This window comes from Chelonia mydas, chromosome 2 (genome assembly GCF_015237465.2).
Source record: "Chelonia mydas isolate rCheMyd1 chromosome 2, rCheMyd1.pri.v2, whole genome shotgun sequence".
NCBI classification, from domain to species: Eukaryota; Metazoa; Chordata; order Testudines; family Cheloniidae; genus Chelonia; species Chelonia mydas.
Window position 1 is genome coordinate 154553075 of NC_057850.1, and position 12471 is coordinate 154565545.

At 40.9% G+C, this 12471-nt stretch overlaps 1 protein-coding gene across 4 annotated transcripts in view; it reads left to right on the plus strand.

Annotated features, from left to right (window-relative positions):
• PTPN3 (protein tyrosine phosphatase non-receptor type 3) overlaps positions 1-12471 on the plus strand; it is a 274154-nt gene that overhangs the window by 234188 nt on the left and 27495 nt on the right. For all 4 annotated transcript variants that reach the window (XM_043540415.1, XM_043540417.1, XM_043540416.1 and 1 more), the window contains one exon: positions 2787-2933. In XM_043540415.1, coding sequence (XP_043396350.1) covers positions 2787-2933 — 147 coding nt within the window. The remainder of the gene's footprint in view (positions 1-2786; positions 2934-12471) is intronic.

A 12471-nucleotide genomic window follows, 5' to 3' on the forward strand; every position in this document is an offset into this window, starting at 1 on the left:
TTGCAATCCAGCCTTCAAATGTCTGCCAGACATTGCCTTCAGCTTCCTCTCCCTTTGAATGGAAGCACTAAAGCTATGGAACTGGTTCATAATGTTACAGTGTCAGCAGCTTACCTGCCAGTACACAACATGGCAGTGAACAGTCTCAGCTGCAGATTCCCACACGACCGAGAGAGAGAGACAGTGGTACTCTGTGACATATTCTGACAACAGGATCTCATTCTAGTATTAAAAGAACTGACTAGACTGCCCTTTGAACCATGGCCACTTGTTCTTTAATTCATCTTTCCATGAAGAAGGTGTTCCTGGTCACCATTACCTCGGCAAGAAGGCTAGAGGAGATAACGGCCGTGATGACGCGTCCACCCTTCACAGTGTTGGTCTTCGACAACATCATGCTTAGACCACATCCAAAGTTCACCCCCAAAGTGACTTCCGCATTTCACGTGAACGAACTAATTCACCTTCCTACCTTTTATCCCAGACCTCACCAGGATAATAGGGAAGCCATCCTCCATACACTCGACGTAAGGAGTCTGGGTCTTGTATTTGGATAGGACAAGAATTTTTAGAAAATCTGAGACTCTTCCTTTCCATCGCAGACAGATCTAGAGGCACACGATTTCAGCTCAAAAGCTCTCTTAATGGGCCTCGAACTCTATCAAGCTCTGTTATCAGATTTGCAATTTAGCACCTCCATCTGTAATCTGCACACATTCTATGAGATTGGTTTCCTCGTGCATTGCCTTCTCCAAGGGTATCCCTATATCGGAAATCTTCAGCGCTGGTATCTGGGCATCTGCGCATGCATTTGCCGAACACTCTGCCATCCTGGGGAACTCTACTACAGATGCCAGATTCAGTGCCACGATACTGTCATCCATCAGAGACCCGACTCTGAAGCCCCAGCCTCCAGTAAGGCATACTTCTCAGGAGTCACCTACAGTGGCGCACTCATAGGGACACTATTCAAAGAAGTAGTAGTTACCTTGTGCAGTAACAATGGTTCTTCAAGATATGTCCCCCTGGGGTGCTCCATGAACACCCTCCTCCCCTCTACTTTGGAGTTCTCATCATACTCTCTCTGGTAGAGAAGGAACTGAGAAGGGTTTGCCCGTGCAACACTGGTTAGCCTTATGGCAGACCACAAGGTGAGGGGGGAGAGGCGAGGTAGTGCATGTGTGGGCCAAATAGACACTGCTACCAAAATTCTCCAATCAGCAGTGCAGGGACACACACACACCTACAGTGGAGTACCCATAGGTGGACTTGTCTCGAAGAACCATCGTTACTGCTTCTTATGAACTTCTTATTGTTTACCTCCTTACTCTCCCAGCGCCCGATTCCTTTTGTGAGTATGTGCCCTCATACAAGTAACTAACATGTTCACTTGTGTGACACAGGAGCTATGCGGAAAGTCTGGATTGTTCCTCTAGTTGGCCTAACTGTATTAAAAGCATTTTTGTGTGTTTGAGTTGTGAGTGATTGCCCTGAGAATCTGAATCCAAATAGAAATTAGAAAATAGAAGTATTAGTACTCTGCCCACAAACCAAACTCCACCCACTTGAGGCGCCAAAAAGGGATTTTACCCTCTTAGCAGATACATAACCCAGGAAGCCTCTGTAAGACCCGACTTAGATGCAAATCCGCACTTTTGGAAAAACTTCCCTAAGCTAAAAATAGGAGGGTTTTTATTTTGGTTTGGTTTGGTTTTGCATAATGGTCGGGTATACATTTTCAACTTACATAAAATTCAAGTTACGCAAGGCATTCCGGAACAGAACGATTGTGTAAGTCGGGGAGTGTCTGTATGCATAATGTCCATCTCCTTTCTCATTTGCTTTGATTAGCAATGAAATAATCAAGTTGTCACTTAAATCGTCATAATTAGATTTCAGACTTAATGGCATATTGAAATGAATAGGGTCAGTTTATATTTCTCTGAGAGTAATTATTTAAGGCTAACTGCAGATTTGGGCCACCTCTCTGCATCAGTTCACCTTTTGAAGGTTTTCAACCATAAGAGAGAGAGACTTTTTTAATAAATGATCATGTATATTCTGGAGCACAAGAAGACATTCTCCAGATAAATATACCAGTTTGTCAAACCACCACATATCAGCATAGTTTGACCCCTGAAGCTGGGTTTTAGGTCATGAATGGGAAAAGCATTGAGAAATGCTGCTGTGGTTGACAGGTTTAGCTGTTGAGAAGCTAAATATAGGGGTAATGCTGAGAAGCAGAAGAAAACATGAGATTTTTTTTGTAAGTATATTTTTTCTTTTAAGATGTGGGAGGGATAGTAAAGAATTATAGGTTGTAAAATTGTGCAACAGGGTAAGTAAAACATTTTCAAGAGAATTCAAAATGTTTGCCTATTGAGAGTAAATTTAGCAAGTCATTCCATAACCTTTTATTTTAGATTAACTAAGTTGTAATGATTTGTATGCTACACTCATCAGTTTGTAAATGGCTTCAAGGATCTGAGTGAGTTTGTAACTAGGTTTCATTGTTGTGTAGAAAAATCATTTAAAAGAAATTGCTGTGTTTCAGCATGTGATTTTGGTCCATTTTAAATTAGTAATCAAATATTGTGATATTCTATAAGATATTTTATTGTGATATTCTATAAGATATTTAAGGTGAACTTGTTAATCTTGTTACTCAACTTGTTTCTTTAAACTTCCTTCAGAAGATCATCTTTGTGAAAGTTATTTTAAACAAGAAAACAATATTACATTGAGCATTTGAGTATTGAGAGGTAGGGTGTTCTTTTTCCTGACAGATGGAAATTCCTTCTGCTGGCATTGTGAACAGATATATCGCCACTCAAGGTCCTCTTCCACATACCTGTGCACACTTCTGGCAGGTAGTCTGGGATCATAGGTTGTCGCTGATCATCATGTTGACAACCCTCACCGAACGAGGACGGGTAAGTGTGTATATCCTCTCTTGAAGCTTGCAGTTCACCTCAGTCCCAAAGTAATTAAACATTTATGTCTAAATTGTGTTTTGATCTTGACTATCGAAGCTGGTTTACATTGAAATCCTTTCTGCTAAAGAAGCTTGTGTCTTCCTGTAATATACTGTTTGCTACACTTTTTGAACTTTGTTTCTTATCCCCTCTCCTGAATAAAAAGCAGTTAGGCCAGCTGCTTGTTTCCTACCACTCTGTGTGTGAAAATGTATAAAATATTAAAATGGCAGATTCTGATACCTGCTTTTCTGAAAACATCATGTGAGAGGAGTTAGAGAATACCCTCTAAAGCAGTGCTTCTCAAGCTATCTGATGTGGGGGACCGGCATTTTTTTTTCCAATGTACGCACAGACCTGCAGCTGATGGCTCGCGGACCGGCATCAGTCCACGGACCACCACTTTGAGTAGCACTGCTCTAAAGCACATAGCCAAAATTTAGTCTAATTAAATTACTTACGTTGTTGAGAATCTGTAAAAAAAAATATTTTGACTCCTTTCTTTAAAACTGCTTTGAAGAATCTGTTAGAGAACTGATTTACTAAATTATGGTTTTGAAATCAGTTCATAGACTCCCTGAGTCATAGGAAATCCGAAAGTGCAAATATTTCTATTTCCAGTGTACAATGTATTTGCTCTCTAATTTATAATATGCATGAAGTGAAAAATCCCTGTAACCTCTAAAACAGCGGTCCCCAAACTTTTTCAGGGAGCGAGGCCGCAGTCAGGAGCAGGGCCCCTGAGCTGTGGCTGGGACTGGGGGTGGGGCCAGAGCCAGAGTGGAGCTGGGATTGGAGTGGGGGCTGGGTGGCACTCCCTCACCGCCCCCTGCAGGGGCTGCCCTAGGCCCCGCCATGCACCCCCGAATGGTCTCACGCCCCACAGTTTGGGGGACTACGGTTCAAAAAAGTGACCAGCTAGTGGATGGATGATATAGAAACTTGCTGTGTGTAAGGATTCGGAGGCAGATCAAATAGGGAGCACTGCTCTGAGTAGTAAAGGTTCTTCTTTGAGTGCTTGCTCTGTCCATTCCACACCAGGTGTGTGCACACCACGTGCACAGTTGCCGGAGATTTTGCTCTTCGTGATATCTGTAGAACCAGCTCTAGCGTCCTCTGGAGCTGCGCGCCAGCATAATGAGCCCTGCCGGCCTCGCACCCTCTCAGATCCTTCTTACTACCCATGACAGTTGCCTGGAATGATCCTTCTTGGTCTTGCAAGGCTTCTTTCCCAATGGTTTGGACTTTTCTGTCATATATTGCAGAGTTATTCTAATTAGTGTATATAGTTCTTAGTGTCCATTCCATGACCCACCCTCCTACCCCTGTGTCAGAGTTACTGGCAAGAAGGAAGTGAGAGGGTGCGGGCACATACACGCATGGCTCCAGAGGACACTAGAGCCGGTCCTACAGATACCACCAATGGAGAAATCTGGCAACTGTGCATGTGGCCCACTCACACATGGAATGGACATTAGCAACACATCTCAAAGAACAACACATATGAAAGGTTAATAACCGTTTTTTTCTGGCACCTGGGAGGTGGGACAGCTCATGACTTTTGCCTGCTTTCCTACAGATAGAAATCCTCCTCAATCTATAACTGTATTGCCGAAGTAAACTCTCAGTGCACTGTCAATTCCTGAAACTGAGATTCTGGTTGGGAATCTGGTTTGGGAACTGGTTTATTTGGGAGTGGATATTTGGAGGTTCCATTTAAGGTACTAATTGGGAAGTTAGTGAGAGCAGCTGAAGAAGACAGGGAAGTTGGAGCAGACATAAATTCTGAAGATGGAGTTTAGGCTTTGTTCTTCAATTCCTTAGTGAGGACAAGTCCTTAAAGCCATAAGGGTTAAGGCATGATCCTTAGGTACAGTCAAGTATACACAGCCATTCACAGAAGTATCATTAAAAACCTTAACTCTGGCAAAAGATGTTTCACCATCTCAAAGAGCAATTTTGCATTTGTGACACTCTTGCAAGGACAAAGTTTTATTGCAACTAGTATAAATACAGTAACAAAGGTATTGAATGTGCCAATGATGGCCACCCATTCACTGAACTAAGAATGGGTCCCAGAGGAAAAAAAAATTGTATATAACCATACCATAATAGTGAGTGACTGTATCACAATGCGTACACACGAGGTGTGGGGGAAGGAGCAAATTAAGGTTGCATGGGCAACCTTACATTGGCATTTCCCGACTACTTAGTGCTTGATTTCACAACCTTAACCTTTTAATGTAATCTTTCAGGTATAATTTCCAAGTTTCTTAACAAACAAACAAAAAACAGAAATAACATGTTGAACCATTCAGACCCCTAGCTTAGGTCACCAGTAGCGTCTGTACCTTTAAATCCATAGCACGGATCTCCATTGCCTGAGCTAATGGAATAACTGGTAAGGTTGCTCTCCTTTTAGTGGACCAAACACTTGAGGGGGATGAGAGGCACATTTAGCCAATGCATTTCACAGATATGTAGTGACAGCTCAGAAATGTAGACACTCAGGACACCAGTGTTCAGTTCCAGGTTCTGGAAGAGTGTGCTCCCTAATTCCCTCTTCTTCTGCTGCCCCCTTTTTCCCATGTCTTCCCCTTTTTCTGCACTCCTCTGCATTCCAGTTAGGTGGCTTCCTCCTTGTCCAGGCTGCCTACAGCAGGAAGAGCGCAGGACAATCTCCCTGCTCTCAGTTATGATGCCTGGCACCCAGCTGTCCAGAAGAGCCATTGTAAAGGAAGTACTGCAAGCCCTGGGCTGTAGAATGCCCAGTGCAAAGGAAATCTTCAGAGAATTCAGCTGCCAAACTCTAACCAGTCTCCACTGAGCAATGTGTGAACTGCGACTTTTTGGAGGCCTGTAACTTAGCCAAATTTGGGCAGTTTTTTTGGTTACAACAAAAGGCACATCTGACACTAGGACCAATCTATGCTACATTACAAGCGCTGCCTCGAAGCACAGAGGCACTTGATGAAATATCTGTACAATGTTTTTATTTTAACATGGGCAAAATGTATTTCCTGTAATTTTATTTTCAGAAATGACTGAATTATTTCAGTTGAAATTAAAAAATGAAATAAAATAAAGCCGAGGAAAGTAGTCAGCATGAAATATTTCGGTCCTAATAGTTAGTCTGGCAAAGTTATAAGCAACTGAAAACAGTGTCTTATATTGGAAAGGGTGAGGGAAACTTAACTATAAGTGGCACTAAAAACGTCACCTGTAATATTTTAACATATAAAATATAGTTAGAATATCTATACTTTATAATGTATCTGTGTGTATGGATAGAGAGCACCAAATTGACACATACTGAAATGTAACACTGTTGTTGGAAATCCCACTTCATTTTTTTAATGGATCTAATAGAAATAAGTTATTGGGTTGCCTGCCCTCCAGTTGCTTGCAAGAACTCACCCCTGCAACTCAGCCAGGCTTCCCCAGACAGTCAGAAATTGAATTCATAAATACAATTTCCAGCTTTTTAGACTAAGATGATTTCAGGCCACTCACAATTGTCTTGCATCTCCCCAGATATTTTGATAGTGCTTCTTTGATGGGCACAGTGAACAAGAACCCTGCAAAAGCATTTAGATTTGTTCTGTTTCTGTCTGTTAAAATGATGGCAGTTAATTACAGATATCTACAAGGTGAAAATGTGTTTAAAAAGATTAGATATTTCTTTATTGAAGCCTAATATTTAAAGAATAAATATTGTTATAGAATGGAAAAACAAGAACATTTAAATTATAAGGGTGAAATCCTGGCCCCATTGAAGTCAGTGGTAAAATTCCCAGAATTTCACCTCAGATATTCAAGGAATGTCTCACCAGCATAGTTTCTTGCCGTACAGTGTTTCCATGGCACTTAATCCCTTGGATTAGATGGACGGTGACACTACACTCCTTCTGTCATTCGTACTGCTCCAGCCATTAAACACCATTGCACTTCAGACAGAGATAGAACCCAGGAGTCCTGATTCCAACTTTGTTTCTTTCTACCAAATAGTTGTGTAACATGCTGCCTAAATATGCATCACATTCCTTCCTGGAGGCTGGACTGCAAAAAATGAGATAATCCTGTAGCTTCAAGGGTAAAAATCTGTGCGGGGATCTGAAGGTCCAGAATTCAGGCCCTTCTGGCAACCTGTGTGTGAGGGTGCGAAGGTGAGGGGTCCTTATGACTGCATATGATGGAATTTGTTTTCTTAGTTTCCTTTTTTTAAAAACTAGTTTATTTAAGTGTCACAATAAGAAAAAAGCCTTTTCACATATTGTTATAGTTAAAAACCTTTATAAATGTCACTTATGGCATGACATACAACAAAGCACAGGTGTTCCACATTTCTATGGTTTGTCGCTCATTGTGATTGCTTGTGTCACACACTGGCAAGCCTGAAGGTTGAGAGGTATACCCTTGCATGAAACCCCTCTGGGCCACAGAAGGCAACTTCCACTTTCCTGTATCAACAGGAGTGATTTTGGCCCTTGCTTCCTAAATTCAGCCTGTAAATTGAGGCATAATCAGTCATTTGCAGGGATGATCTTTTTTCCAATTCAGTCTTATATGTTTCACTTCAAAAAGAAATAGTTATATGTTCAACAATCGACACATTCTCATTTACGTGAACCAAAGTTGCTCATCTGTTTTCCCAGTTTCTTAACTCTGTTTTCCCCATTGGGCGTGAACGACGATTCTTTTCAGATACCCCAATCATCATATCTGAGTATGCCTCTGCTAGTTTTCTTACACCGTTCCCACTATTAACATTTATAAACCCCATTCTGATTTTAATGATTTTACATTTAAAAATATGAAGAATGATCATGTGGAGAAACAAAGAATTTTTCATGTCATGCATTGGTATGAAAAATTAATAGGCACAACTCCTAGTGGCATGGAATATGATATCTTCTGATGCTCACTTCACTAGCCGGGGTGCATCTTTGATGGCGGTGATAGAGTATCCTTTTTCCTTCCTCCTCTGGGTGAAAGAGGAAAAATGAGACTGCAAGCAGGAGTACCTGAGGCAGTGCTACTGGTGCTCCCCTGGCTCCCCCTTCCTCTCCCTGCTCCATGCATGTATGAGGGATGGGGAGGGCGCTTGTCATTCCTTCCCCCCACTGCCCTGTATCACAGGATGGGCTGCCTCATGGCATCCATTAATGGAGCCTGTCCCGCCCAGTCCTCCTGCCACTGAACTACAGGGCTATGAGAGGCCAGCTGATTTGGCGCTTGCCTGCAGGGGCAGGAGAGGTGATGACATCTGCTTGCTCTTGCTGCTGGCAAATAGCCACATGGGCTCTGTTCCATGTGCACTCTTACTCAGGGAGCTAGGCTGACTGCCAAACTTTATTTGGGGTCTGGAAGGGACTTTCCCCAAGTAGCAAACTGCTGTGGGGGTGGGTTTCACCTTCCATCCAGCATCAGAGGTCCACTTGGAGGGTGGGGTTAAATTACATTGTCGCAATTACATTGATGGGTTCCAGTGGGGTCGGTGGGTTAAACAGGGTCCAATGTAAGGTCCCTGTAACTAAAAGGCTGCTTTGAGTTTGGGCCCAGAGTACAGCATTGTGCAGAAGTGGGCATGCCGGCATGTGTTGTGCAGCATGTGACTTTCATCATCTCATTTCTCCAGCCTCCTGAGCGGAGGAGGGGAAGTAGTAGGGGATCAGCATCCCAAGCAGGCAGGAGCGTATAAAAGGGACACTGCCTTCATTCCCACCCCTATGCTTCGAGAATCTAGAGCCATTGGTGCCCAGTTGAAATTTGCAGTGCAAACAGCCCTGCCAGGTCGGTTCAGGAGTGGTTCCCCACTGGCTTTTAATAAAGTTACAGCCTCCACGTTTATCCATGTTGTGGTGTCTGTCTTATGGTTTCCATGTCCGCATCAGTGCTGGACTGTTCCTTTTCATAGGGGACAATAAACGTGGTAAAGGCTTCTTCATTGTGGTGCTTTTCTGAGCCTTCTTAAAAGGTAATCATATGATTTGGTTGTGCTTTTCACTCCTTTTTGACTTGTAAGTAAATCTCAGTCTAACGCTGTTAGCAGGCATGATATTCTCATCTTGATCACGACTTTTTTTGAAAGTCTTGTTACTAACTGATCATTTTAAAATAATTTTTCAGTAAATTCAGTTAAGGGTGGTTTTCGAGGCATGGGAGTGGGGCTTGTTTAAATGCCATTAAAATGGATACCTTCTTTCAAGCTGTATTTTGGAGAAACTTTTTAAAAAAACATTACGTCAAATTATTAACAAAGTGTGGCTATTTGGAAGTCGTTGGGGTAAGTTTTAAAACTGTTTGGTAGAAGAAAATGTCATCAGGAAAATCTTGAGGAAATCAAAGTGAAAGTATAGCTTGAATATCTAAGGTATATGGTGTTTATCAATTAAAGTAATTATACACTGTTCACAATGGTATAAGTGCTGTTTTAATAATCACTGAGCTGAACACAGATCCTTTAAATATTTCATAGGGCAAATAATTCATCAGAACTAGCTTCCAAATAACCTAAATCATTGTTGTTTTCATGTGAGATGGCAAAGTTTTTTCATATATATATTGGATTCTGATCTTTGCATATCCTTCTCTTAATGAGCAAAAGATGGAAGTAGAAAATTCTTGGGCAGCAATCTCAGCCCTAAGCAAAGAAAGTCCAAAGTACTTTCTTATGTCTAGTTTGAGTGTCCCTTATAATATGAGGGGAGAAAAAATTCTGTTGAACAAACTATTTCCCACATTCTCCCAAACCATTTGAATTACATATTTCTGGTCACATGAAGATGTGAACTTAATCTCAGTGCCTGAAAAAGCTGATTTGTCAAGATATATAGGGAATTCTCTTTTTTGATACCAAAAGGGGAGGATCCAAATCCTTTAGAAAATGTAGCAGTAAGGTAATTAAATACCCTTCAGATAGTGACAAAATACCCACGGTTCTGATAATACTTATCTCCCTGAAATGTTTTCAAAATTTCACTTTTTAGCTCTGTACTGTGTTGAAGAAACTGACACTTAAACACGATCATAACCATTCAGCAGGTCAGTGGCCATTTTAGAGCTGCTGTTCTCTTGTCAGCAGAGAAGGGAGTTAGTTTGTGGGGTGTATCTCCTTCACTCATCTCTCAAAAAGTCCAGATAATGTTACTAGCTATAGAGAAAATTGGAGAGAATCATTTCAGCTATATAGAATGGGTGAGGAACTTTCATGGAATTCTTATAGTATTCCAAGCTCTGACAGCGCTGTTTATTGGCTGAACCATGTAAAAATCTTAACTGCTCTAGTAAGATAAATGTTTAGTCATGTTGGTTGAAATTTTACAGTTCTTAATTAGTCCTCATTCAAGCAAAGCTTCCATTGAGAAGAAACTGACTTAGGCAATTAATAATTTTTCATGCAAAATCTTTCACCCAAAATTCTGGTTTAATGGTATTTCTGAAGTCTGAAACTTTTTCAGATGTGGTGTTTTTAATGCAAACCATAATGTTTAGTGTAGAAAATCATCAATGCACTTTGAAATTTCATATAAATTATTCTAGTTTCATACAAGTTTTATAAACTTAAAACCAGGAATTTTGGAGTATTTAAATAATAAATATGCCACTCACCTTAAAAGGGACTACAGGATATGGATCAGTGAGAACACAGAGGACTGTTGGTTCACTGTGCTAATGGAAAAAGTAGAATGGTCAAATTCAAAATCTAGTGGGAGATTTGAAGCCTTTTTCCCAATAGGAAGGAATTGTTTTATTTTGTGGAAAAGTCTAAAAGATTTTGCAAGATTTGATACACATTTCATTTATATGGTTGCTAGGGTTTTAAATACAATCAGAATAGGGAAGAGTATTCTTACAATAATTTCTCTTTACATGCGCAGATCCAAAATGTGAACATTTCAGGGAGAATCAGATGGCGTGATGAGAGAGAATGTATAAGCACTTCATGAAAAACATGCCCAGAAATAATTGTGTTATTTTACTTATTTTATGGGGTATTCAAACCAACTGGCACAAAATAAAAGATAATGATTGAATCAATGAGGAGTTAGAGTTATAGAAATGATAATGCCATAGCTTAAGTTTCTTTGATTAGCACTCTTCTCCCAACGGAGAAGTTGTTAGGAATATGTGATCGCTCATCTAATATAAGATTCACATATATATGTTGAGACTATATGAGAGATGATTTTTGGTTGTGAAGGTATATATGTACATATGTATAAAGGAGCTTTTAGATTTATAACCTTATTTGCAATTACTAAGAGAGAAGAAAATTTTAAGATATGTAGGTGGCTTAACCTAAATTAAAACCTAATGAGAATCCTTGAGAGAAACTTAACCAGGCTGTCTTGAGTAATTTAAAAGCAGTGCACGCACTCTACAGCAGTGTTGTTGCTAAGAAACTGCAGTGTTTCAACTTGAAAAATCTTTTGAAAACAGCTTTAACTAAACTGAAGGCTAGACTCAGGAAAGCTAGCCCTGGTGTATATTAACCATACCTCCCCACTCCAGCTAAGCCCTCTGCATCCACCTGATGAAAGATTCATACCAGTAGAGGATAGGTGATTCTGCCCTCTTTCAGCGTTTTTGCAGTGAGCTTTAAACAACTTTAACTTCCACTGGAGCTCTTCACTGTGGAATCTGCTGAGGGAAACTGTTGAATTGGCATAATCCCAGGCTGCCTTAGTATCACCCTTTTTTGGGGTTCCTTTTCAGTTATGCTGAAGGAAAGCAGGAGGAGCTTGACTGGCTTGGCCTGCACTTCGGAGAGATCCTGCAAAGGATGGCATCCTTTCCCACACAGCCATCCATGGAAACCTAGGAGAGCGGGGGGAAAGAGGAGAAGCTAAGAAACCAATAACCAGTTACTGCTCCCTGATTCTTTGCCTCAGGTGTGGCATAATTTAGAGCAGCCTGATGGCTGTGTTAACTTGCCCCAGCTGGCACTTGACCCCAAGGCACTATACACCAGCTGGGAATAGCCATAGTATAGTATCCTCCAGCCATTCCCTTGGCCTGTGCCTGACACATTCCCTGTGCCAGAATCTGTGGAGAACACACAAAACCTGACAATGCTGACTCATTGGCCGGGTCATCACTACCCCAAAAAGGAAGATAACTAACACTTGTTAACTGTCAGATCCTCACTGTCAAATCCTAGTGAAGATAGGTGCAGGTATTTTTTACCATGGCATACTGTGGTTGGGTTTATAATGATGACCTCATCTAGCTACATTGCAGTAGAAATTACCTGTGCCTTTTCTCCAGTAGGATTTTACAGTGAGATAGCTAATGAGCATTAATTACATCTCTCAAATGAAGTTTGTTAATATAGCATCTTAACCATAGGCGATTGCACATAGTACAATAGACACAGATTTAAAATCAACATGACTCAAAAAAAAATGCACATTTTAAAAAGACAAGATTAACTATTCCCTAACATCAGTTACAACTTTAAAATCACCTCCCCTGAAACAATATACAAAAATAA